Raw genomic sequence first — 24,918 nt, 5'->3', positions numbered from 1 at the left:
TCGCTAAATTTTATTTATTTTATTTATTTATTTTTTATTTTTTAGCAACGAGATTGGCCCCGTCGCTAAATTTTAATTTATTTATTTATTTTTTTAATTTTTTAGCTACAGGTCTTTGCCCGTCACTAAATTTTAATTTTTTTATTTATTTATTTTTTAGCGACTTGATTGGCCTCGTTGATAAATTTTAATTAATTAATTTATTTTTTTATTTTTTAGCGACCGGCTTTTGCCTGTTGCTAAATTTTTTTTTATTTTTTATTTTTCCCGTCGCTAAATTTTAATTTTTTTTACTTAATTTTTTTTATTTTTTAGCGACAGGTTGAGCCCGTCACTAAATTTGAATTATTTTATTTAAGTTTTTTAATTTTTTTTTTATTTTTTAGTTGCGGGGTTGGTCCCATCACTAAATTTTAATTTTTTTATTTAATATTTTTTATTTTTCGCAACGGAATTTCCATCGCTAAATTTAAAAAATATTTAAAAAAATTGACGAAAATTCCGTCGCTAATTAGCGACGAAATAATTCTGTCACTAAATTTTGCCACTAAAATATATTTTTCTTGTAAGAGTTGATAACATATATATATATATATATATATATATGAATGCAAGGCCTATGAAATGATGAAGTGCTAAATTATCCCCGCCTAATTCAAATACAAGCTCGTGGCACCTTCATGGTGCATGTGTGGATGATAGCAATCAAGGTAGTTAAAATCACGATTTTAAGTAGGATGGAAAAATAATTCATAAAATCGGATGGTAAAATTGTAAGATTTTAGAGACAATTAAAAATATTCTTTAATTTTTATAAATATATGTTTATAATAACATAATTTTATAAAAAATAAATTAATATTATTTAATAACCTGATTATTCCTTATTATAACTCAAAAGATGATTCTTTCAAATATAACTCAAATCTAACATGTTGGTATAGGATTCTTTCAAAATATAGCTTAAAATTCTTTAGAGAATGATTTTAATATTTTCCATTAGATTTAAGTTGTAATTTATACTTGAAGCGTAAAATCGTTTAGGGTCTCTGAAGCGTAAAATTATAAAATTATACACTTAAAATCGAGATTTTATAAGATTTTACCCTAAATAAGATTTTACATGAAATTTGAATCGTTTGAGGGTATTCGAAACGTAAAATCGTAAGAATAAAATTGAGATTTTAACAACAATGATAGCAATGTATGGCATCACCTGATGTACAACAAAAATAAAGTTTAATGCATGCAAAATAATCAAATGATGCTACACAAAGTCCTTATGCTTACTTGGAGCATGTAATACATAATTTGACAAAAGTGGAGGCCTGAATGTGTAATTTGTTGAGAGTAGGGAACATGTTGTTGGGATATTACAACTTCATTAACATGAACATTATAAGGTGTAAACACTTGTGTTTGGTGTTCATAAGGCCAATAAAGTGTAGATAAAATTTAAAAAAATTATCATAAAAAAGTAAATTGAATAGTATAAAAAAATATTAACATTATACTTTAACTTCCTTGTGTGCTAACCTCAGTGGGCATGCTAACATCCTATTCGGTTGATTGACACTGAAAATAAATAAAAATACTAATAACTTAACAATACCTAATAAATTTTATTTTTTAAATAAAATTTAAAGGTAAAATGTAAACGTACCTCAATTTTCTCTCTTTTTTTTCTTGTTCTTTTTGTTTTCACATTTTTTCTTCTTAAAAACAAACTTGTTCACATTAGAGAGACCTTTCTAGTCCTAGGTGGACGCCCATGTCTTCAAAGAGCTACAGGACTGTAAAGTTTATTGTTTTCACCATAAGCTTTACAAAAGTCACCAACAGTATTAGGACGTTGAATCATTTTTGTTTATTTTTTATTGTAACTCATCCATCATGTTCCACACTACTGCACAGTTCTCATAAGTAATTTTCACCCTTCTGTGAGATTTTTTAAATCTTTCCTCCAACAAGCTAAGTACATGCTTGCTAAGTACCAAACAATCCGAGGCAAAAGTGGTAAGAGTGAGGAGTAATTGTTGTGTCATATATAAAAGTCCATTAAAAGATAGAAAAAAAAAAGCCTAAAAGACCAAAATAATCTTTTTGGGCTAAAAGACATAAATTTTTCATATGCGGCTCGGGAGGCACAAACACGATAAATCTGACATTTAAAAATTCTTTTGAATATTTCAAGAAAAAGATAGATAATTATCCATAGTGAATTCTAATTTTAAAATAATTATAAAATATTTAGATAAGCATCATTTATAAGAAATTTCATCTTCGAAAAGGGTAAGATAAATGTCATCCATAAGAAATCGGCGATATCCATCAAGATAAGCATTATTTATAAGAATCTTAATTTTATTACATTTTAAATCACTCCATATTTTTCTATAAATAAAGAGGCATTCATTTCTAAAAAAGAATAACGTCTTTGATACTATTTTAATGTAGTCTTTTTCATTATACTCAATGTTTAACTTAAGCGTCGGAGTGTTTGCGTGGAGATCTTCCTGCGCCCTCTAACTATTTTTTTTATTTTTGCAAACTCAAGTGGTTTGGAGATGGCATTTTTATTCTACAAATTTATTATTGTATCTATACTACAATAACCGCAAACCCTGCCATTTCAACCCGAAACTAATTAAGGGTTGTTCTACTTAATAAATCAAAGTCTCCTTAGAGTTTCGTTAACTTTTCGAAAGTTGCTTACGACAATTCAATTTTTTAGTCTGAATCGAAGTTGTACTGAAAACTGTTTCTGATCTAAATTCTTTCAATGCTAAAAATCATGCCTTGAGATATTTGATAATACTATATCATTTTCCTTTGATATCTAAGTTTTGGGGTATTTCCTATAATTGATTAAGTCATTCTTAATTATGCAAAATTATACTATAATCTCAAATTCTCTAAAAATTTCTCTTATGTCCTAATAAAAATTACACTTTTAAGTCTTTAAAATTTGTTGGGTGTTACACTAATTTTAATATATTCATTCCATATTTGATCTTACACTGTGTTTTGCTCAATTTTTGCACCTCTTTTTCCTGATTCTTCCTCCCACATTGCATCAACCACTCTGGGCACATATGGCACAGTTCATCAGATACTCCACCCAAATCATTGAATACCAAGACTCAAGTAAAATCAAATCAGCTACTCTCTCTCTTCCTGCAATGATAACTACACATAATAAATAACATCCCCAATCACTGGGTTCCATTTGGGTGTGGCTGCCACCATCATAAGTCTATCCTCCCTAGAAGGTACTCTACCTAGGAGTGCGATTTTGTTCACCCCCTTTAACGGGGGTGACCATCACCCTCAATGATTTTGAGGGTAAAACAATAACGATTGTTTTACCCTCAAACAATCGTTATTGTTTTACCCTCAAAATCATTGAGGGTGATGGTCACCCCCGTTAAAGGGGGTGAACAAAATCGCACTCCTCTACCTAGCAGTGCAACAAAGTGTTGGGAATCAGAAGATGTACAGCCTATGTTACTCCACGGCCCACTCCATGCCCCGCTCCATCTTGCGCAATCTCGAATAATATTTAAATGAGCCCAGGACATTGGAGATACAAGTGATATGCAAAAGTTAGTGTTATCATATCACGAGTTTAATATTTAATTTAGGTAAGGACTAAAGATTTATTTGTGATTTATTTTTTTTGTCAAAATCGAGAACACAACGATGAAAAATCATGCAATAACGATAATCTCAAATAATATTCCAATAAGCTCATATGAACCAACTCAAGTCAAAAAACTCGTGAGCTAAGTTTATTATCTTGGCTCATTTAACTCAATTTGGTTTAAATATAAAAAATAAATAAATTCTTACTCCAAAACATCAAAAATTAATCATTTGAGAAAGAAAATGCATGGACTAAATATGCAATATTTTTAATTAATAAATTTATATTAATTAATTATATATTATGTGCAAATTAAATTTACAATAGGATGTTTGATAGGAAAAAATTAAATTTCTAATCACAAATAAATATTTTATAATACTTAAAATTTAAGCTTGAAAATTCCTTTCATATATATATATATTTTGTTAGTGTTGGTACCCTAATGTTAAATTTAGATGGCATCTAACATTTATAATTATGGGACTAATGCTGTAATTCTTGCAATATGTAATGAAATATGTTTTCATAGTTAATGTCATATCTTCATTCATAGCTCTCAAATTATTAATATGAATGAGTTCTTAGATTTCATGTTAAATGTCTTATTCTTAAGTGTTAAGAATATGTAATAATTGACCATTTTAATAAAGATGTCTTAATGGTTATTCCTAGTCCTTAGACTTCTCAGATAGGGACTATTATTAATCGAATACAAACTGACACATAAGATACTACATTTGATTAGTATGAGATGGTGAATTGCATGCCATAATTCATGAGATGGATATAGTATACATATGGATAAGTGTTAGTGGAACACTTACTGAATGTGATGCATGTAATAGATCACATAGATGAGAGGATCTATGGTTTATCACAGGCTTCGATTGTGTTACTGGTCATTTGACTGAAGGCAATACAGTTGTCTTATGTGTTAGTGCTAAGGATTTGTCATTGCTAAGAACCATCTGGTTACCGGGTGAGAGATGCACTGTGTGATCCCTATGCAGTGACACGTGGAGATAGGTGATTGCTAATGTGATCCATCGACCTCTGGCGTGAGATGAACATCCTAAGCGATCAATGGTGGTCTTGATTGCAGAAACCCCTGGCCAGTGTACACTTGATTGGAAAGTGTTCCAATGTCAAAAAGAGTTCTGATATATTATCTCAATCTCACCACACTGATTTTGGCATAGTCATTGAGTTAGTGAGTTTGATTAGTCCATGAATCTCACTCAATCGAGATGATAACTGATGGAGGGATTATAGTACACGAGAATCGAAAGCCCAAATAGGTTCTATTCTAAAGTAAGACTTCATTACTGGTAGAATCGCCTTCACATAATACTAGTTGTCACTCATGATCTTTCGGGGTACATCGAGGAGATGGAGAGATCTTGGTTGTAGATAAAAAATGTTTGGTAAACTTCAAAAAGTTTGACATGTCTTGACTGCTACTTAGTAGTGAACTTAGAAGGTCACACGAATATCCGAGTGTGATTTTTTACTAAGCGGTTAAGGCTAAAATTGTTATTAAGAGGTAATGACATTACTGTTAAGAGTTAACGGATCGGGTTAAATGATTAATTAATAGGGACCAATCGTCAAGAGTTGACGAGCATGCCATTAAGATTTAACAGGGGCTTTGGTTTCATCATGAGATGGTGAAAGTGTCATTAAGTGTTTATGGCAAGGTCTAGATGCAATTTCTAAAAGTTTTTGATAAGGGACCAAAACTGTCAACAGTCTTATGAAAAACTGTTAACAGTTCAGTGAAACTGTTCTATAATTCATTCCAAACTGTCAACAGTTTATGTTGATAACGCTGGCAGATTGCGCGATTGTTTGTTATCTTCTATAATAAAAAGCTAGGGCACGTGGCGAGGGCAGACAAAAGGAGGACAGTGTGCGTCCATGACTCTGCAAAGACAACCTGAAATGAACAATTGACATATAGGTCCAAATAGCACACTAGATCTATTGCACCAACTGAGAAGCCGATCTCTCATGATCCCAAAAACATCTGTTGTTACGTTCCTTCCAGATATAATACACTAAAGCATGAAACACCAGCCTATTAACCACTTGTCAAGAGCCCTTTCTGCTCCATTTAGTAGCTGCCCAGAGCACACTCATATCCCATCAACACTATGGCTAACTGAATTTCTTAGATCTACGAAAGACGGCTAGCATCTCTCGAGAAAATGGACACTCAAAAAAGAGATGACAATGACTTTCCACATTAGCCCTGCAAAGAAAACATCTATTCAGAAAAGACAAAAATAGATTAATACGATCTAGAGTAGATAAACGCTCCCGAATTGCCAACCATAAGTTTATCCTTTCATATATTTTATTATTAATATACAATATAATATAATATAATATAATAGTACTAGCTGTGGAGTAGCACAGCCACACCCCTTCAAAATTCAAATACATCTGCTAACACCAGCTTTAACCCCCAAGGCCCAACTAGTAGAGTCTCTGGAGGCAGAGGACAAGCAGGTCATGGCGATGGTGGTGATGGAGAAATGACACAAGTTTTTGCAATGGACTAACAAAATGCAAAGGCTTCAAACAATGTTATTAAAGGTATAATATCTATCTGTGCTCTTGAATTCTAAAGAGAAGAAACATAGAGATTGGGAATCAACCGTGCCACTAAGACATAAATACAAAACCAAAGGGGAATGAGAGAGAGGGATGGCCATTAGAGGGATCGCCTACTATATTGACTTGCATGCCAGTCAAAAGTAATAAACTTGGAAAGTTAATCATGTAGCGTGCACACTATGGGTTCTGTGAGGTCTCTAGCCAACCCTACTGACTCATCTATTTTGCCTCTACAAAAGAAGAGGGAAGAAATTGAGAAGGCAACTTATGTGATCGCATGAATAGTAGTAACAACTCGACAATAATCTACCTTTCTTTTCCATTTTACTACTATTTTCTTCTTTGTTTTTCACTTGTAAGTGTCTTTTCATGTGCCTCTTTGGATCTTGGATGCCAGTCACCATCTGAGGCGCTCACCTAGGCGTTCACTAATTTGAAGTTGTCTTGCTTAGAGGTAAACGAGATGCTTCCATGGAGCCTTGTGGAGCCCAAGTTAGTAGATGAGCGTTATGCTCACCTTTGACTACATTGAGAAAAGGAAGAAAAGTGGCAGGGGCTAAAGAATTTATGGCTACCAACCTTTAAAATCAAGAGAAGCAAAGGCTTTTATTAACAGAAAAAACCTAAAGGCTGGTCTTTTCCATGGTGACAAGGATCGATAAGGCTATTTTGTTATATCAGGAAATTGGAATTCCCAACAATAGGAAGAAGAGAAACAATCCCAAACCTTAATCTCAACAGATGGGATCGGCTACATGAATGCTAACTCTATAACCATCTCTATTTATGGCCACGGTAAGGTCATTATATTCCATGTTTTGTTGTTTTGAACTCCATAAGAGGATAAAATTTCACAGCCGAAAATTTGAGGTTTCCTAACATGGATAGTTTCACAGTATCTGACATGCATTGGACACACAAAATGACATGCCTTAAACTAGCCAAACTAGCATGGAGCCATGGACCCTTCACAGTACTCGGTGTACTTTGAAATAATCAGAACTCTATAAAACAACATTCAATCAAACAGTTTGTAAACATCAACAAAGTTCTCACTTATTTACCTGCATTGAATTGCTGTCATTGATTTAACATTTGGGCAGGCCAAAAACGCCACGAACTCCATAATTTGGATTAAAAATTCGTACTACAAGATACAACACCCCTCCTAATAACAGAAAATTCTGTCAATCAGGCAGCTATAAAAAAGAACAAATTCTCAAACACCTTGGACTGTGCTAATCTCATTGGGCCCGGTCCAATGGAAGGCCCGTGTCCTGTTATTGAGCTCAGACTCCCGACCCAATCTCGGCCTAGAAACCAGCTGACAATAATACCATCATCATTGCCGTACTCTGACACTCCTGTGCCTACTACCAGTCCATCGGCATTTACTATAGGTCCATCAGCACCATACTTTTGCCGAGAAGTCTCGCCAACGCTGGATGCCTCAATCCCGTCCCTCTGCCATAATAGAGGAAAAGATACACGTAAATAGGTCTCCCCACTCCTTTATATAAAACAACATGATCACAGCCCAAGGTATATCCTGCCAACTTAATCCCTTACTTCACCATCGGAGTGTTTTGCAGGTGCCGCCACCCCCCATTTCGATCCCTGGACCCAGCTCTGACGTCTCGAAATCTCCCATTTAGCAACACTTTTGAGTCGAAAGAAACATTTGGCGCCCATCGTGGGGCCGATAAACTTTGCCTACCCCATAACCTCATCTTAGCATTCCCAATCGTTCCTCACGATCACCCATGACTAGAACCAGAAGTTAGAATAACTTGGACCCCAACCTAGAAAATCCAATAGCTATGGATACTCTCTTCCAAACTATCTAACAACTCCAGGATCAAGTTGTTGAGTTAAGCACTAATCAATAGTGCGACCTGCGCAATGAGCGAGTTGGCGATGATACAAAAGGCAGCCACTAACAACACCAGGCTACCCACACTCCCATTCTTCCACCTTCCACATCTTTATGTGCTCCGGGTCACCCCTTCTTAGAGTTCATTATGTCTGTACCTTTCCAGATGGCTTTCGCCTCCCCAACACCTTGGAACCATATGACGGCACCTTCGACCCCCAAGAGCACCTGACCATGTTCAATGCTACGATGCTGTTGAGTAGAGGCACATATCCGATCATGTGCCGAGTGTTTCCTAGCACACTTAAGAAATCAACCATGTTATGGTTCTCCTCCTTGGAGCTAAACTCTATTCATAACTTCTCCGAACTTACCCCTCATTTCCTCACCCACTTCTCTACTAGCTAAGCTCATAAAAAAACCTCGGCCAACCTAATTAACATGAAACAAGGCAAAAGTGAGCCACTTCGAGCATTCATGAATCGATTCAACCAAGAAGCCATTCGGATCAAGAACCTCAATCCAACAGTCTCTCTGTGTGCTATTATAGTCGGGCTTAAACTAGGGTCCTTCGTCGACTAGTTAGCTCGGAAGCCTCCTGCTAGCCTACACGACCTCAAGAGGCGAGCAACAAGTTACATCACCATAGATGAGGTCTAGGCTGCCAGGAACAACTACCCAACTAGAGAATGGAGGAATGATAAGGAGATAGCTCGGAGTCAGAGAAGGGAACCTTGGCCCTGACTGGGAAGGCCCCTACCGTATCATCCACAGCCTCTGTTAATGTATTAACCCTATTTTAATCGGCCAAACCAACCAAGAGCAAGCATAAATTGAGAAAAGTAAAGAACACAAGAACACAAAGCTTTTACATGTTCAGATCAATAGATCCCACTCACGGTAAAGGCTCCGCCTCTAGTCAATCCACTATGAATGTTTTCGATTACAAGAGATTACATCGGCTTACAATAAAAAAATCAAGATCAATATACAAGTACAACGATATTGAATACAATATTGAAAACAAATACACTTTCAAAAACAAGAGAGAATCTATTCAACCTGATCTCGCAATCAAGACAAGTATCTGCGTTCTTATTAGTTTCAATCCCTCACACCTTAGGCGATTTCCAACAAAGATTAAACAATACCAACACTTACCAATAGATCTTACCAACAAGCCGATCAATCGAACAAGAGAAGGATTTTCAAGCGAGAGATAGTCTCACTTCGAGTGCACCGAACATAGGGTTTCAAAATGAGAGTAATAGCAGATCTGTAGCAATTAGGGCATGAAGCTGCCCTTATATAGCAACAGGCAACTGGGCTGGGCTGAGGCAAATCGCATGGGCCACATAAAATAGGCTTTACATATAAAACAGATCTCAGCCCAATGGCTAATTGGCCCACAAAATAATCAGTAGATCATATACACATTTAAACTTCAATTAAATGTAAGTAAGATGAAACCCAAATGCATATATCAAAATGCAAACAAACAGCACATATCAATTATATGAAAATACATTTTGAATCAGAAATCTTAACAAATTCCACCTTGATTCAAGAATGGATTAATAATGGACTTGACCAGAGACCTCTACAAACTCTCTTGGCTACAATAGGAGCACATTGAGCAACAACACAGCTTGCTCAAACTTAAAACCCGAGACAGACTCGATTAATACATGCCTCATTTAAAACAACAGAAACCTCTAACAAGACTTCTATAAACAAGACATCAGGGTTAACACTCAGCCTTCCATTAGACACAGAAATTTCCTAAGGTTCCACCTTAAGACTGACAAATTTCCACCTCAAACTCTACATTATCAGTTTGTTCAGGTAAGTCTAATTCTACAAGGCCATCAAATACTACAAGACCAGGCACACATCATCATCTAGAAATAGGTCCTAGAAAGAAACTAGGAACTTAGAACAGCTCCCAATAAAGAGACAGAGAAAGCAACTTACAACCCATGGGAATCAAAAAACACATGCATCTATGGGAAACTTTACCCCATACAATAAAACAGGATTTATACAGCTCTCTAGGTTACAAACATAAACAAATCCATTCATGCCTAACATGCTTAACTCTAATAGCTCTCTTATGACCAATGTGCCCTAGCCTTTTAATGCCTAGACTCCAAGCCTACAGAGCTTCTATACTCTCATAACCATCAAGCAGGTTGGCTAATTCTTCTCTAGCTTTATTTTTCTCGAGATCTTCCCTCCTTTTGAAACACTTTTTCCTTTAGTGACCTTTCTTACAGTACCAGCAAGTCTTGGTTGTTGAGGATCCTTTTCTTAACCTTCCAGTCATAGGTTTATCCCTAGTGGCATTTCTATCCGCATGACCACTAACCTGCAGTCCCTCTGCAGGACTTGACCTATTGTCCCTCTTAACCTTAAGATCCCTAGATCTAAGAGCTGACAACACATCTTCTAAGGTCAAAGAAGATCTACCATATCTAATTGTTGTTTTAAGATCTTTATAAGCTTCTGGCAAAGAGTTCAACAAAATAATAGCTTGATTCTCATCAGAAATTTTTTCATCAGCATTGGCTAATTCTATTGTAATCACTTTAAATTCATCTAGATTTTCCTTTAGGGTTTTTGCAGGGTTCATTTTAAATCCAAACAACTGTTTTTTCAAAAATATTTTATTAGTTAGAGACTTAGTCATATACAAGGACTCCAACTTAGACCAAACATTTGCAGTTGATTCTTCTTCATTTACCTGGCGTGGGACATTGTCTGCTAGGCTGAGGATGATCAAGGAAAAAGCCATCTCATCCATGTCCTGCCTTTCTTGGGCAGTCATGGAGAGTTGCTTATCCTTCTCCTCCTTTATTTCCACCAAAGCCTTCGCGCACCGGTGTTGGACAAGCACTGCCTTCATCTTTTTCTACCACATGCTAAAATCGCCGTGGCCATCAAATTTATCCATTTCCAATTTAGATGGAGCCATATAGAAAAAAATATAAGAAGGCTAAAAGCAGATTAATCAAGAATCAAACAAGATAAGCAGTCCTATTAGACAAGCTCTAAATCTTTTAAACAAATCAAATTTTAAACACTGATTTTAAAGAAAAAATAATTTTGGATTTAAAACAAAATCAAGAATTCAATACAATATTAGCCAAACAAAAAAAAATTAACAACTGAACAAAGCAATGAATCACTCGCTGGAAGTTCAATTTAGCCCTAATCTTGGTACTAATAACAAAAACTTAAGAATTCAGCAAACCGGTGGAACAAGATTAATAATCAGAGGATCAAAATTGTGCATTCAAGATATACGTTGCATATTATTCAAGATAGATATGCTTGTTGTAACCTAACTTGCATTTAATCGCAGTAATAAGTCAATCAGTAAGTAATCAGAATAAACACAGGCACAGAACACACACAACAGCTATGATTGCAATACACAGAGCAAGGCGAGGAAAAATTAAGGCACCGAATAAAAAAAAAATAGTGAACTTACAGTCAGTCGGTAATCAAGATCGAACATCAATCTAAGTTACCTATTTCCAATATTGCTTTTGGTCGGATCTGGGGCAAATGTCCCCTTCAGACGTCACGTCGGAATCGTGATCTTTCCTCAGATCTTTCAAGGCCGTGATACGAAACACCTTCATTCTGCCTTCGAGTTCGCAAACCTCCTTTTCGTTCTTTCATTCTTCCCAAATCCACCAGATCGCATTCAATCCTTAAGATCTTGATGGGGCTCTGATACCACTTGTTAATGTATTAACCCTGTTTTAATCGGCCAAACCAACTAAGAGAAAGCATAAATCGAGAAAAGTAAAGAACACAAGAACACAAAGCTTTTACTTGTTCAGATCAATAGATCCTACTCACGGCAGAGGTTCCGCCTCTAGTCAATCCATTATGAATGTTTTCGATTACAAGAGATTACATTGGTTTACAATAAAGAAATCAAGATCAATATACAAGTACAATAGTATTGAATACAATACTGAAAACAAATACACTTTCAAGAACAAGAGAGAATCTATTCAACCTGATCTCGCGATCAAGACAAGTATCTGCGTTCTTATCAGTTTCAATCCCCTCACGCCTCAAGCGATTTCCAACAAAGATTAAACAATACCAACACTTACCAATAGATCTTACCAACAAGCCGATTAATCGAACAAGAGAAGGATTTTCATCTGAGAAAGAGTCTCACTTCTAGTGCGCCGAACATAGGGTTTCAAAATGAGAGTGATAGCAGATTTGTAGCAATTAGGGCATGAAGCTGCCCTTATATAGCAGCAAGCAACTGGACTGGGCTGAGGCAAATCGCATGGGCCACATTAAAATAAGCTTTACATATAAAACAGATCTCGACCCAATGGCTAATTAGCCCACAAAATAATCAGCAGATCATATACACATTTAAACTTCAATTAAATGTAAGTAAGATGAAACCCAAATGCATATATCAAAATGCAAACAATCAACACATATCAATTATATGAAAATACATTTTGAATCATAAATCTTAACAGCCTCGATAAGAGAGCCTACCATCTTGCCAAGCTCTCAGGACAACCCCTGCCGAGATTGTGGAATGTGGCCAGCCTACGAAGATACTACAGCTAAGTCGCCACTTGAGTTTCCTTTGTCGTAAATCAATTTTATCTGTTAAAATTTTCATTTCCTCAAAGATTTGTTGTTTGTTAAAACAATGCAGGCCCAATCCCAAATTTCATCTTATTCCCTTCCAGCATTTGGTATTCTCACATCAAGCCTTCTCTTATGTATTATGTGATTACACATCATCAAATAAAATTGGAAGTTGTTCAACTCAAATTATCTTTATCCTGAAAATTGGCTACTCCTAATTTCTTTGGGTTTCTCTCTCTCCTTCTTTCTCGTCGTGCCATCTACCTTCCCCTAGATCAAGTAGGGTCAGGGGTCAGTTTGGCATGGTCAGTCTGGCCCCAATCGGTCGAGTCTACCCTAGCGGACGAACTTTGGGGTCATCTCGGTCTCTCTCTCACCGTGCCATCCACCGTCCCCTAGATCAGACAGGAATGGGGGTCAGTTCGCCATGGTTAGTCCACCCCTAAGCGCCACGATCTACCCTAACAGGTAGGCCTTAGGGCCATCTCGATCTCTCTCTCGCCATGTTGTCCACTGTCCCCTGGATCAGATAAGGATAAGGGGTCAGTTCGGCACGGTCAGTCTGCCTCCAAGCGCTCAAGTCTACCCTGACAAGCAGACCTCAGGTGTAACACCCCACTTTTTGAGCATTAAATAACTTAGGAATTTCAGGAATATATATTTTTTTTTCCAATATAAACCTGTTCCCAACAATCTCATTTTACCTTCCCAGGATACTAAACAAGAATCAATAAGCTAAGACAGGTAATCATCATAAGCAAAAGCTTAAAATCAAAACCTGATATGGTACAGAATCAAAATCCACTTTAATCATAAAATAAGAATCCGTACCATTATATCTTTAAATACTTAATTACATGGAGACTCATCATCAAGAGATAACAACTAAGTACCTCAAGAATACCATAATAATTTTACATGATCATCAATATAATAATATATCATGAATCCTCATGAGGAAACAAACACCGGGATAACTCGTCAAACCCATCAGCCACATCATCACGTGTTATTACGTCTCAATCATCTCCTTGCCATATCTGCAAGTCCTAATTGGAATGTTTGAATGTTCCAGGGGCATAAACCGATTAGAAGATGAATCTTCTAGTGAGGGTTTAAAAACATGATACATGAATGCATGATATAAATACATGAACAAACATTGCCCTAGTGTAACTTCCCAGGCCCAGCTTGGCACGGAATCCTAGGCAGAATCTTGGCACATCCGGCAAGATAATCCTAACGTTATTCTATCAATTGCCCTTGGGAAATTACGGCTACACTCTTAGGGTGACATCTCATTCCCATGCACAAATATCAATATGACAATAATGTCATACCATGCAAATATCACGACTTTCCATGCAATATGATAAAACGAATCATATCTTTCGTAAATATCATGCATATATAAGCAATCATATCTTTCATAAATATCATGCATAATAAACAATCATATCATATAGGATAGGATAACTCACTTTTTGAGATAAACTCATTTCTTTCTCAAAAAGCGTGCATCGCCTCATTATGTGTGCTCGACCTCGATTTTCGTGCTAACTCTCGAAAGTTACACCAATCACTTTTTCCCGAGCACATAAATCATAGAAAGCATATTTAATCACTAAATATCTCAATATTCTAATTTCTTTCATTTTCTTATATTTTTCCTTCTAAAAATTCCAATAAATACCTTCAAGACTATTTTCTCAAATTTATTTCCGCAACAATTCATAATATCCAATGAACTTCAAAGTAAAATTACTGAACTTACCCGAATGTTGCATTTTCACACAAAATGAGTTTGTTTGGTGCAAAAATCAAGACATCGAGAAGGCAAACACCAAAACATTTTGCACAAACCCCCGTAAAATATTTTTCTCAATTTTTGGGAAATTTTTGTAGAATTTTCAAACTGCCCACGTGCTCGCACGCACCTAGGGCAACTGGGAGCGCATGAAAACTAGCGCGTGACCGGCACGCGCCAGTTGTCTTCTCAGGTGACGGCCTTGCTGGCGTTCCTGGTTTTCGATGCCACTTTGATCTCCTTGCTTAGTCGATCCACATGGACCATCTTAGGGCTCCAAAGGATGGCCGAAAGGCCTTCAATCGGAGGCTTAAAGCCTCGACCTAAGCTTCCACCTCCCATCTCCGGCGAAGCTCGAAACCCTACCAAACCTCAACCAAAATTCTTCAAACTTTCTAGAATTGCGCTTCAAGCTATGGGCAAAAAAAGCCCCTTACTTTGGAACCCTAATTCGTTCGAAATCAGTCTCAATTTGAAGCTCCAACTCTTCAAATTTTTTGCCTTCATGGACGCCTATTTATAGGTAAAATCGATGCTTCAAAAGCCCTTGCTCGGCTAGCCCATGGCCCTTAGAGCATAACCCTACCCTGGATCGACCTCGAGGCACCCTTATCCAATCACAAAAGTGAGTTGCAGATGTGCGAAAATTTATCCAACTTTCAATCTCTTTTCTTTTGCTTTTCTGGCCAACCCAGTAGCCGTTGTCGGCCCAAGTCTTTACAAAAGATGCTCCCCCGACCATCCCTTGTGCAACCCCGTGGCCAAAATTGGTCGTGGCCGACCAGCCATGTGCTGGTCATTGGCCAAACTTTTGGCTTTTTGCACTTTGGCCTCTTAACTTTTGGCCTTTACCTCTTTGGCCCTTTTCACTTAGCCCCTGAACTTTCCATAATTGCATTTGAGACCTTCAAGTCCTAAAACATCTATTTGACCCATAAAGATTCTTAAAAGCATCACTTCGGTCTCCCTCTAGCAATTTTAGAAAATTGCACTTAAGCCCGAATCTTCGTTTTGGCCCTAAACCCTTTCGTTTCTTCCTGAAATCACTGAAGGGTTGTTCCTTATGAAAAACCAAAGCCCCTTAAAGCTTCTGTTGACTTCCTAAAAGTCGTCTATAACAATTCGATATTACAGCCTAATTGGCAGCTGTATTTTAGCTGTACCGAGAATCGTTTCTAATCTTATTTCTTTTAATGCCATAAATCATGCCTCGAACTACTCATCATGGCCATATCATTTTCCTTTGGCATCTTGGCTCCAAGGCACTCCTTGCAGTCGATTCGATCAATTTTTCAGGCTATTTAGATACCAATCTTCCCCGAAATCTTGTTTTTCTAACAAAACGTTTATTTTCAAATAATCCCAATTTCTTGGGTATTACATCAGGGCCATCCCAGTCTCTCTCTCGTCATGCCGTCTACTGTCTCCTGGATCAAACAGGGTCAGTTCGATACGGTCAGTCCACCCCTAAGTGTCCGGGTCTACCTTGGCGGGTGGGCTTTGGGGCCATCCCGGTCTCTCTCTCGTTGTGCCGTCTATAGTCCATTGGATCAGATAGGGATGGGGGTCAGTTTTCACTGTCAGTTATCCCCTGAGCGCTCGAGTATACCCCGGTGGGCAAACCTCAAAGCCATCCTAATCTCTTTCTCGCCATGTCGTTTACTGTCGTTTGGATTAGACAGGGACGACGGTTAGTTTGACAAGTTCAATTTGCCCCAAACACTCGGATCTACCTCGATAGGCAGGCCTCAAGGCCATCCCAGTCTTTCTCTCACCATTCCATCTACTGACTCAAATGGACAACCATATTTTTTTAAACCTATAGACTTATGTTTCAATTCTCCTATTTCTTTTCCCCTTTTTGATAGTTTATATTTCCCTTTTCGTTCAAAAGCAAGACGAACCCTAGGTTTCTTCCCGGGACTTCCACATTCAGAACTCTTTATCAAAATAACAATTCCATTTTCTTTTCCAACTTTCTTATTCTATCTAATAAGTTCTTCTCTACTGCTAAAAAATTGATAAAAAAGAAAAAAAAAAAAAGACTTGATACATTTTGTCTCCTATTAAAATAATAATTAAATCAAAGTTTAATAAAGATGTGTCATACCTCATTAGTAGTAAGTGGTTGAATAGCATTAAATGACTACTCAAGGGCCAAAACGGTTTCATTCTCACAATTATCCTGATATAAAAGGAAAAACAAGCCAATAAAATAGAAATTAGAAAGAGTTCCAAGAGTTTAGGAGATTTGTATCTCTCGAATTCTCGAGTTTGGAGGTATTAAAACTTGCGTACTCACTAGGAATCCATCTTTGATCGATTTGTGCTGTTATTCTTCTGAGTAGTTGTTCTCTTCCTCATCAAACTCTGCCCATGTTGTCAATATTTGAGTGTAGTGATGGTGGCTGGTTGAGTATTGAAGAGTTTAATGGAGGGAAAAAATGGGTTTTCATGTGAGAGTATTTTAGGCGTATTTAGAAGTGGATGCGGAGAACAAAAACCATGGTTGGAAAATTCTATTTGTACTTACGTTTTTGCTCTCCACAACCATTTTCTATAGTTGAACAATTATTTTCAAAAAATACTCTTTAATGTACACAACCATCCGACGCTCTTTACACACACCATCATTGCCCATCATCACTAGCAGTCGCCTTTTATCGCAAAGCTCTTAACGGCGGCTGTGACAAAAACAACCACCCATTATCGCACTCGAGTTTCCCCGAACCTTGGGTTTTGGGAGCATCTGAACACCTCCAAACCCTGGGGTTCGGGAAAGTCTAAGCACTTTCGAACCCTGGGATTCAAGTGCGATGATGGGTGGCCGTATTCGTCCTGGCCACTAGTGGGAGTGACGCGATGTGTAGCCACCGACAATGATGGTGTGTGTGAAGAGCGTGGGATGGTTGTGTACACTAAAGGATATTTTTAAAAAATAATTGTTGAAGTATAAAAGGTAGTTGTGTAGAAAAAAAATGAGTGTAAATAGAATTTCTCTTTGGGAAATTCTATTTACAGCCACATTTTTACTCTTCCCAGCCATAATTAAAATAAATTTAATAATTACTCTTCATTGCATCTATTATTACTTTTTGCAACCATTTACATTCCAAAATTACCCTCCATACATCGCGCGTGTCCCCTTCTTTATAGCCACTTGTCGCCGTCCCCTTCTCTACAGTCGTCGCTTCTCTGCTCTCCGCCTAGTCTGCAACATCTCACCAAGTAGTTTACAGGTAATTTTTACATTATATTTTTCTATTGGAAGGTTTTAACTTGGAGGCTAGAGGCAGAGAGTGCACCTCCAACAAGGGGGTTCGAAAGGCAAAGACGGTGGCCGCCTGGGTTTGGAGACAGTGTCAGTGGACCGAAGACAGCATCGCCTCTGAACCCAAGGTTCGGTGGCACTGGTTTCGGAAGCGGCCTGCACCTTTGAAATCTAGAGTTCGAAGGCGCGAGCCGTTTCCGAAACTTGGAGTTCGGAGGCACGGACCGCTTCTAAAACCTGGGTTTCGAAAGCGGCCAGAGCCTTCGAAACCTGGAGTTTGGAGGCGCGGGCCGCTTCTGAAACCCAGGTTTCAGAAGTGGCCGCGCCTTCGAACTCCAGGTTTCGGAAGGCGCTAGAAGGAATGGTATGTTTAGGATATTGAAATTTTTTTCTACATTTACAAATGAAAAATTAAACAAAAGAAGAAAACATAAAAAAAAAAAAAAAAAAAGATGGCTGCGTGTAAATTTAAGCTCCAAACCCAGCTTAAAAGGTGCAAGTTTACTACTAGTTAAGATGGTTAAGATGTATAAATATATTTTATTCTTAAACAAATATTTTATTTTGAAACCCAGGTTTCGGAAGCGGCTCGCGCCTCTGAACTCCATGTTTCGGAGGCGCTGGAAGGAATGCTATGTCTATAATAGATATAGAGGATACTGAAATTTTATTCTACATTTGCAAATGAAAAATTAAACCAAAAAAGCAAAACATAAAAATAAAAAAGAAAGATGGCTGCATGTAAATACAATATTTAAGCTCCAGGCCTAGCTTAAAAGGTACAAGTATACTACTGGTTAAGATGTATAAATATATTTTATTCTTAAACAAATATTTTTGTCTTGAAATACTTTTATTAGTTATTGATAAATACATTATGTTTAAAAATATTTTATCATCTAATAAAATTATTTTGAATTTAAAAATAAGATACAGTAAAATGACATTATTTAAAAATAATAAACTTACTACATTTGTATGTTATTTGGACATAGAATTTTTACACTCCATTTGTATTCTGAGTTTTAATGTTTTGCACATTAAAACTATTATAATCTTGATTCAATAAATATATAATATATTAAAATAGAACGTACAAACTCCATGTAGAAGTGCCATTTTCATAAATACATTTATCTAAATAAAGGTAATGCTAGTAATTGTTTTAAGAGTAATTGTTAGGAGCACAAATATATTTATTTTCTTATAGTGTGAATTTATTATATCACGTGTTTAGTCTTAAACATATTTTATTTGTTAATTTTATTATAATATTGTCATGACCCAAATTTCAATGGGTTTGTGACTACCATTAATTCCAAGTTATATAATAATCAGAAAAACATTCACGACAAAGAGATGTATAACAAAAATCAAATAAGTATCATTTCCATATCATATGATTGGTAAAGCGTCCCGAATTCGAGGGTTCGGGAAAAATGATGATTCCTGAATGCCAGGGTTCGGGAATCATCATTTTTTCCGAATTCAAGAAGCTTTCCCGAACCCCAGTATTCGGGAAAGATGGCCTTTCCGGAATCATGGGATTCGGGAAATGCCACGTTTCCCAAATCTTTGGATTCGGGAATGCGGGTGCTTCCGGAATGCCAAATTTCAAGGTAAGAAAAACTTCCCCAAGTATGAGATTCGGGAAGCCCAGAAATATTCTCAATTAGGGGTGAGCAAAAGTTCGGTTAAACCGAACTAACCAAACCGAACCGACAAATTTGGTCAGTTCGGTTTGATTTTTCAAAAGGAACAGTTCGGTTTGGTTATTTTTGCCCTTAAAAATCAGTTTTTCGGTTTGGTTCGGTTATTTTAGTAAAAATAATCGAAAAATCGAACCAAACCAAATAGCAATACCCTCTCCCCGTGAACCGAACCGTCCCCCTCCCTCATGCGGGCGCGGCAACCCCCTGCCGAACCGAACCGAACCAGCCCCCCTCCCTCACGTAGGCGCGACACCCCATGTTTACTACCGTCTTCTCTTCACTCTTCTCTTCATCATTCTCTCTCTAAGACTCTATCCCTCTCGCCATTTCGTCTTTCTCTTTGAGATTTGGCCGGCTGTAGCACTACCTCATCTCATCTCTTCATAGATCTCAGATCTAGTCGCGCGGCAGCATTGTCTCATGGTTATCTCTTCGTCCCTTCTCTCTTCCTCCACCATCACTAGTCGTCGGTGATGGCGAAGATGAAGGCTCTTCGAGTTCAAGGCTTCGTAGATCAGGCCGCCTCATCTCTTCGTCTCTTCTCTCTCCCTTCACCATCCCTTGTAGTCGCCGATGGCGAAGACGAAGACGAAGGCCAGAAACGAAGATGACGCCGATGCGAGCTGCTGTCGATGGCCATAGACGAAGATGACGCCGATGGTTTTTAGGTTAGTTTTCTAGGTACAACTTCTCTTTTACATTGAAAGTTTGAAACCTAGATCTACTAAAATCTAACCATTAGATGTTTTTAATTTTTGGGTATGTGGGTCACCGTGGTTGGGGAAATCCGATGATCGGTTCCGATCATCGGAATCACCGGCCGACTAGGTGGCCGGCGACAATAGCAAGGCAGTCTCTTGTTTATTTTTGTGTTCTAGTTCGTTTTCGATTCATTTTCGGTTCGGTTCGGTTCGTTTAGTGTGGTGTAGGCTTCGGTTAGTTCGGTTTCGGTTAGTTGAGGTGGGTCGGTCGGTCGGTTCAGTTTGGTTATTACATATAGTTTGGTTCGGTTCGGTTCATAATTTTTTAGCGGTTCGATTCGGTTATAACCGATTGCACACCCCTACTCTCAATCCCACCACGCTAATAATACATACACTAATAATATTTACAGATTTACTTGTGTTTGTTTTTCTAAATAGTTGTTATGCTCTTCGTCAAACTCTTCGGGGTTCGTAGTCAACATTTAAGTGTAGTAATCAATCACTAATTTTGATCATAAAATGGCTAAGTCATTGATATTTTTTTAGAGAAAATAGATAAGTATGGGTGTGGGTGTGAAACAAAAGGAATGGGAGATGTTAGGAGAAAATAGCTTCACGAATAAATAATTGCGACGGTGGGTGAAAAGAAATTATAGACTTTCACTAGCAGAAGACAGTAGGATGTCAGGTGGGTAGTTGAGTATTAAAGATGAAGGATAAAATTAAATTTTTATTTGAAGATATTTTAGGTATATTAAAAAATAACTTCAGAGAGTAAAAAGGTGGCTACGAGTAGAATTTTTTTTTTTCTTTTCACAGTGGATATTCAAGAAGTACCCATTAAAGACAAAAATGCCCTAAAAATTCTAAACTTCCAACAAATATCCCTAATCCCAATCTTGCAATCATTATCATTGCAGTGTCATTGTAGGAGATGGGGTGGTTGTGCTATTGCTGGTCAACGTTGGAGATGGGGTGGCTGCTGTTCAACATATAATTTTAACGTAATGTTTATAAATTTATAATAAATTCATAAAAAAAATTATACAGAATTCAGATGTCAATAATAATATTATTAAAGATATATATATATATATATAATGAATTAGAACACAGCATACAGTCGGGCGCTTGTGGCCTGGTCTTGCTGGGGAAGGCTTCTCCTCTCGACGAATAAATAATACACGATATGTCTTGTCTCTCAGCTTTTTCCTCCCTCCACCTCTTCTTTGTCCATGGCGACCTTCCAAGGCACCGGTATGTACTCCTTTTTCTTGCTTTCTTTATTTTTGGTATGAAAATTCCAGAAAGACATATCGTCACACACAAGTTTCCATATTAGCACAGTAATGATTTTCCAAGTTTCCATCATACGTTAAATCTTCTATGTCTTTTGAGGTCGATTCGAAAATAGTTTCGGTTTGGAAAAAGTACTGTGTCCGTTCGAATCATCGATTGACTTAATTTCTGAGGTTCCTGTGGCGGTGCAGATGGCGAGCTCCTGCTGGCGGTGGAGGAAGACATGAACGGCGGCGAGGGGCCGAAGATTCTGATCAGGGAACTAGTGCGGGAATCGGAGATGGGAGAGGCGATACTGAAGAAGGTGAATCTGGAGGTCTCCAGAGGGATAGTAATGGGGATCATAGGTCCGAGCGGCAGCGGCAAGTCGACCTTGCTGAGGGCCTTGAACCGCCTCTGGGAGCCGCCGGAGGCATCGGTGTTCTTGGACGGCAAAGATATCTGCCACCTCGACGTCTTGTCCCTCCGCCGCAAGGTTGGGATGCTCTTCCAGCTTCCGGCTCTATTCCAAGGTATGCTCACATTATCTTCTCCCAAGTTTTATTTATTTATTTTTTATATATTAAAAAATTACGAATTTAAATTGTAAAAATAAATCTTGTGAAGTTGGAGTTTTGAACGTACACATTACGTATTATTTAAATACTTAAATTTGATATTTTTATATATTTTTATAATAATATCTTATGTTATATGTCATATCATTATAAAAATATATATATATATAGATAAATCATGAAAACATTTATAATAGTTTATAAATAGAGAAATTGGGTGGACCAAAATGACTGGCCGACAAGGAATAAAACTTTTAGATATTGGAGAAAATTCTTGTGGGCACAAGCACAAGTACTCATGGAATATCTAAATGATGCCATAGCCAACCCAAGGTAAGAATGAGAATCTGTGATAGGAGTGCAAGATCACCCATTGAATCATGTCCAAACTTGTTTGGTGAAATTTGATGTGGGCTTGGATCAGATTCAATATATATTTTATTTTTTTCACGATTTTTTTTTATGAAATATTTATTAATAAACTTGTTTGGTACTCTGTTACTAGTGTCTGTCAGATACCTACCCAAATTCATACCAATTGCAACCCACAATAATGAACTTTCCCAAATAATGTGCAAAAACACTCTGTTGCATAATTTTTTGCTCATTTTTCAGGCACGGTTGCAGACAACGTTAGGTATGGGCCACAGTTGAGGGGGAAGAAGCTTAGTGACAATGAGGTTCATAAGTTGCTGAGCCTTGCAGATCTGGAGGCCTCCTTTTTCAACAAGCCCAGTTCAGAGTTATCGGTCGGCCAGGCTCAAAGGGTTGCTCTGGCCAGGACCCTTGCCAATGAACCAGAGGTGACCATAAATTGCAAGATCTTTCTAGCTTTTAATTATTTGTTTTCAAAGACATGAATATGATGAAAGTTGCAGCCATGGAGTTTTATTTATGGGTTTCTGTTTTTTTGGTCTTTTGATCAAGGTGTTGCTGTTGGATGAGCCAACAAGTGCCCTAGATCCGATCTCGACACAGAACATTGAGGATGTTCTTGTGAAGCTGAAGAAAAGAGGAATGACAGTAGTCATGGTTTCTCACAGCATCAAGCAAATCCAGAGGGTTGCTGATGTTGTGGCCCTTCTTGTGAGCGGAGAGATTGTTGAGATCTTGAAGCCCGATCGGCTCTCTGAAGCCAAACATCCCATGGCACAAAGGTTTCTTCAGCTCAGCTCTTAAATTTTTCATCTTTATGATAAAAACTAATATTATGTTGCTAATGACGATGAAAACATTAATGGATCAGATTTTCTTGCAACAATAACAATATTTAGTTGTTTTAGTTGTTCTTGTTTCAAGTTGCATGGATCTCCATCAGATTCAAACGAATCCACAGCTTAATGAATTTGATTTCAAAAAATCTGATTTAGCTTTAGGCCTTGGAGGAAGATTCTGTACCTTCAATTAGGACATCATATTGAGCATTTGAGTTAGAAAGCCGTGAAAGAGATAAGTAGGAGAAATTTCAGGACACATTATGCAGAATTTGAGAACTGCTGTGATGTTATTATCAAAACAGCTCAAGAGTCACTGCCCTGTCACACATCTTGCTGAACAGATTGCAGTGGCAATTGGCTTTGGGCCTCCATTACAAACAAGAGTTTCAAACGAGGAAATGGAGGGGCTTATGTTGAATGGTTATGCAACTGCACCGGCTTTGAGCTCCTGAGTTGCAAAACCCTGAAAATCACTTTGAAAAAACAAAGAGACCAACGCAAAATTCTGGAACACACTGGTCCCGAAGCCTGATCAAATGATGGATACCAGCGACAGGGTCAATAGCACTATCAACTTAAGAACGCTAAGTTGCCGGAGAGCTCTGTCTGCGCTGTCAGACTTTACTGGTTTCGAGTCTGCTGAGGACCAGCTTGGGGCCGGTGCATCAGCAGGGCGAGGAGGGGAGGCGGGCATTTTGGGTGCCTTGGGCGCTGGGGCTGCTTTAGATGGTGCAGGAGCCGGGGTGGCTGCAGGGGAAGGTGAACGTTTTGGTGGAGGAGTTGAATGGCCACTGGAATTGTTGTTTTTGGTTTTCTCAATGCCTGTAGGAACAATGGCACCGCTGACCTGCAAAACTGAAATGTCATATGGATGAGAAGCAACTGACTTGACCAGATTGACATCAAGTTGTGAACCGTTAACAGCTGATCCGAACGCAACTGATCCAGGGCTCACATCAGTTGCATTCAGGAAGCCTTGTTGCCCGGAGGCCAAACCGCTAGCCTGGAAAAGCGTGGTCAAGATGGCAGTCTTTTTGGGAAGTTTTTGGAGCTTTTGGACATCATAGTAATCAAGCACTACATGCAGGCTTAAGATATTCCTCAAGACATCTTCCGGTTTATCTGATAGGGAGGAGATAGCACCATTGTCCACCACAAGAATGGTGATGGTTTGGCGACTGTTAATCTCGCCTGCAAGTTTGGTTTGGGTCAGATACGAGTTGAAGGTGCTGAAATCCGGGTACTTGTCAAGAAGCTTCGTGATGTTGAAGGCATTGGCGCTGCAGAAGAACAGGAAGCCAGAGAAAGCAACCAAGAAAGAGTTGTAGAAGGCCATGATAACAAATGTGTAGAAGAGCGCTTTCGGATGTGGTAGTAGATAGAAGATAGAAGATAGAAGTGGTTTTATATACAAATGTGTGGATTTGAGATGAGGCTCTATTTCTAGGTGGAGGAGAGAGTCTCCTCCGCCTAATGTGGAGGGACTTCGTTTTTGCTTGAGTTGAGGAGAAGATATGGTGGAAGAGCTCTGAAATTGGAGAGCCAAGCACCATTGCCATGGTGGATCTG

The 24,918-nt window shown here is 37.9% G+C and overlaps 2 protein-coding genes across 2 annotated transcripts; one reads left to right on the top strand and one right to left on the bottom strand.

The window, feature by feature from the left end:
* Positions 1–21,370: 21,370 nt before the first annotated feature.
* LOC127790048 (ABC transporter I family member 17) lies at positions 21,371–23,414 on the top strand. The gene is made up of 4 exons (XM_052319304.1): positions 21,371–21,533; positions 21,767–22,087; positions 22,748–22,935; positions 23,060–23,414. The coding sequence occupies exons 1-4, from the start codon at positions 21,512–21,514 to the stop codon at positions 23,309–23,311; spliced, it is 783 nt and encodes a 260-aa protein (XP_052175264.1). The 5' UTR covers positions 21,371–21,511; the 3' UTR covers positions 23,312–23,414.
* A 127-nt stretch (positions 23,415–23,541) lies between these two features.
* LOC127790047 (fasciclin-like arabinogalactan protein 14) lies at positions 23,542–24,685 on the bottom strand. Its single transcript, XM_052319303.1, has one exon. The coding sequence runs from the start codon at positions 24,683–24,685 to the stop codon at positions 23,882–23,884; it is 804 nt and encodes a 267-aa protein (XP_052175263.1). The 3' UTR covers positions 23,542–23,881.
* Positions 24,686–24,918: the final 233 nt, after the last annotated feature.

This window comes from Diospyros lotus, chromosome 14 (genome assembly GCF_014633365.1).
Source record: "Diospyros lotus cultivar Yz01 chromosome 14, ASM1463336v1, whole genome shotgun sequence".
NCBI classification, from domain to species: Eukaryota; Viridiplantae; Streptophyta; class Magnoliopsida; order Ericales; family Ebenaceae; genus Diospyros; species Diospyros lotus.
The sequence above is the reverse complement of the archived record's forward strand: the minus strand, read 5'-3'. Positions and strand labels throughout refer to the sequence as shown.

Excerpts from the sequence above, each read along its gene's own strand:
- LOC127790048 (XM_052319304.1), top strand. The coding sequence starts at position 21,512 with ATGGCGACCTTCCAAGGCACCG. Across the intron at positions 21,534-21,766 it reads GGCGACCTTCCAAGGCACCG|ATGGCGAGCTCCTGCTGGCG; the intron begins GTATGTACTCCT and ends GTGGCGGTGCAG. Across the intron at positions 22,088-22,747 it reads GCTTCCGGCTCTATTCCAAG|GCACGGTTGCAGACAACGTT; the intron begins GTATGCTCACAT and ends CTCATTTTTCAG.
- LOC127790047 (XM_052319303.1), bottom strand. The coding sequence starts at position 24,685 with ATGGCCTTCTACAACTCTTTCTTGGTTGCTTTCTCTGGCTTCCTGTTC.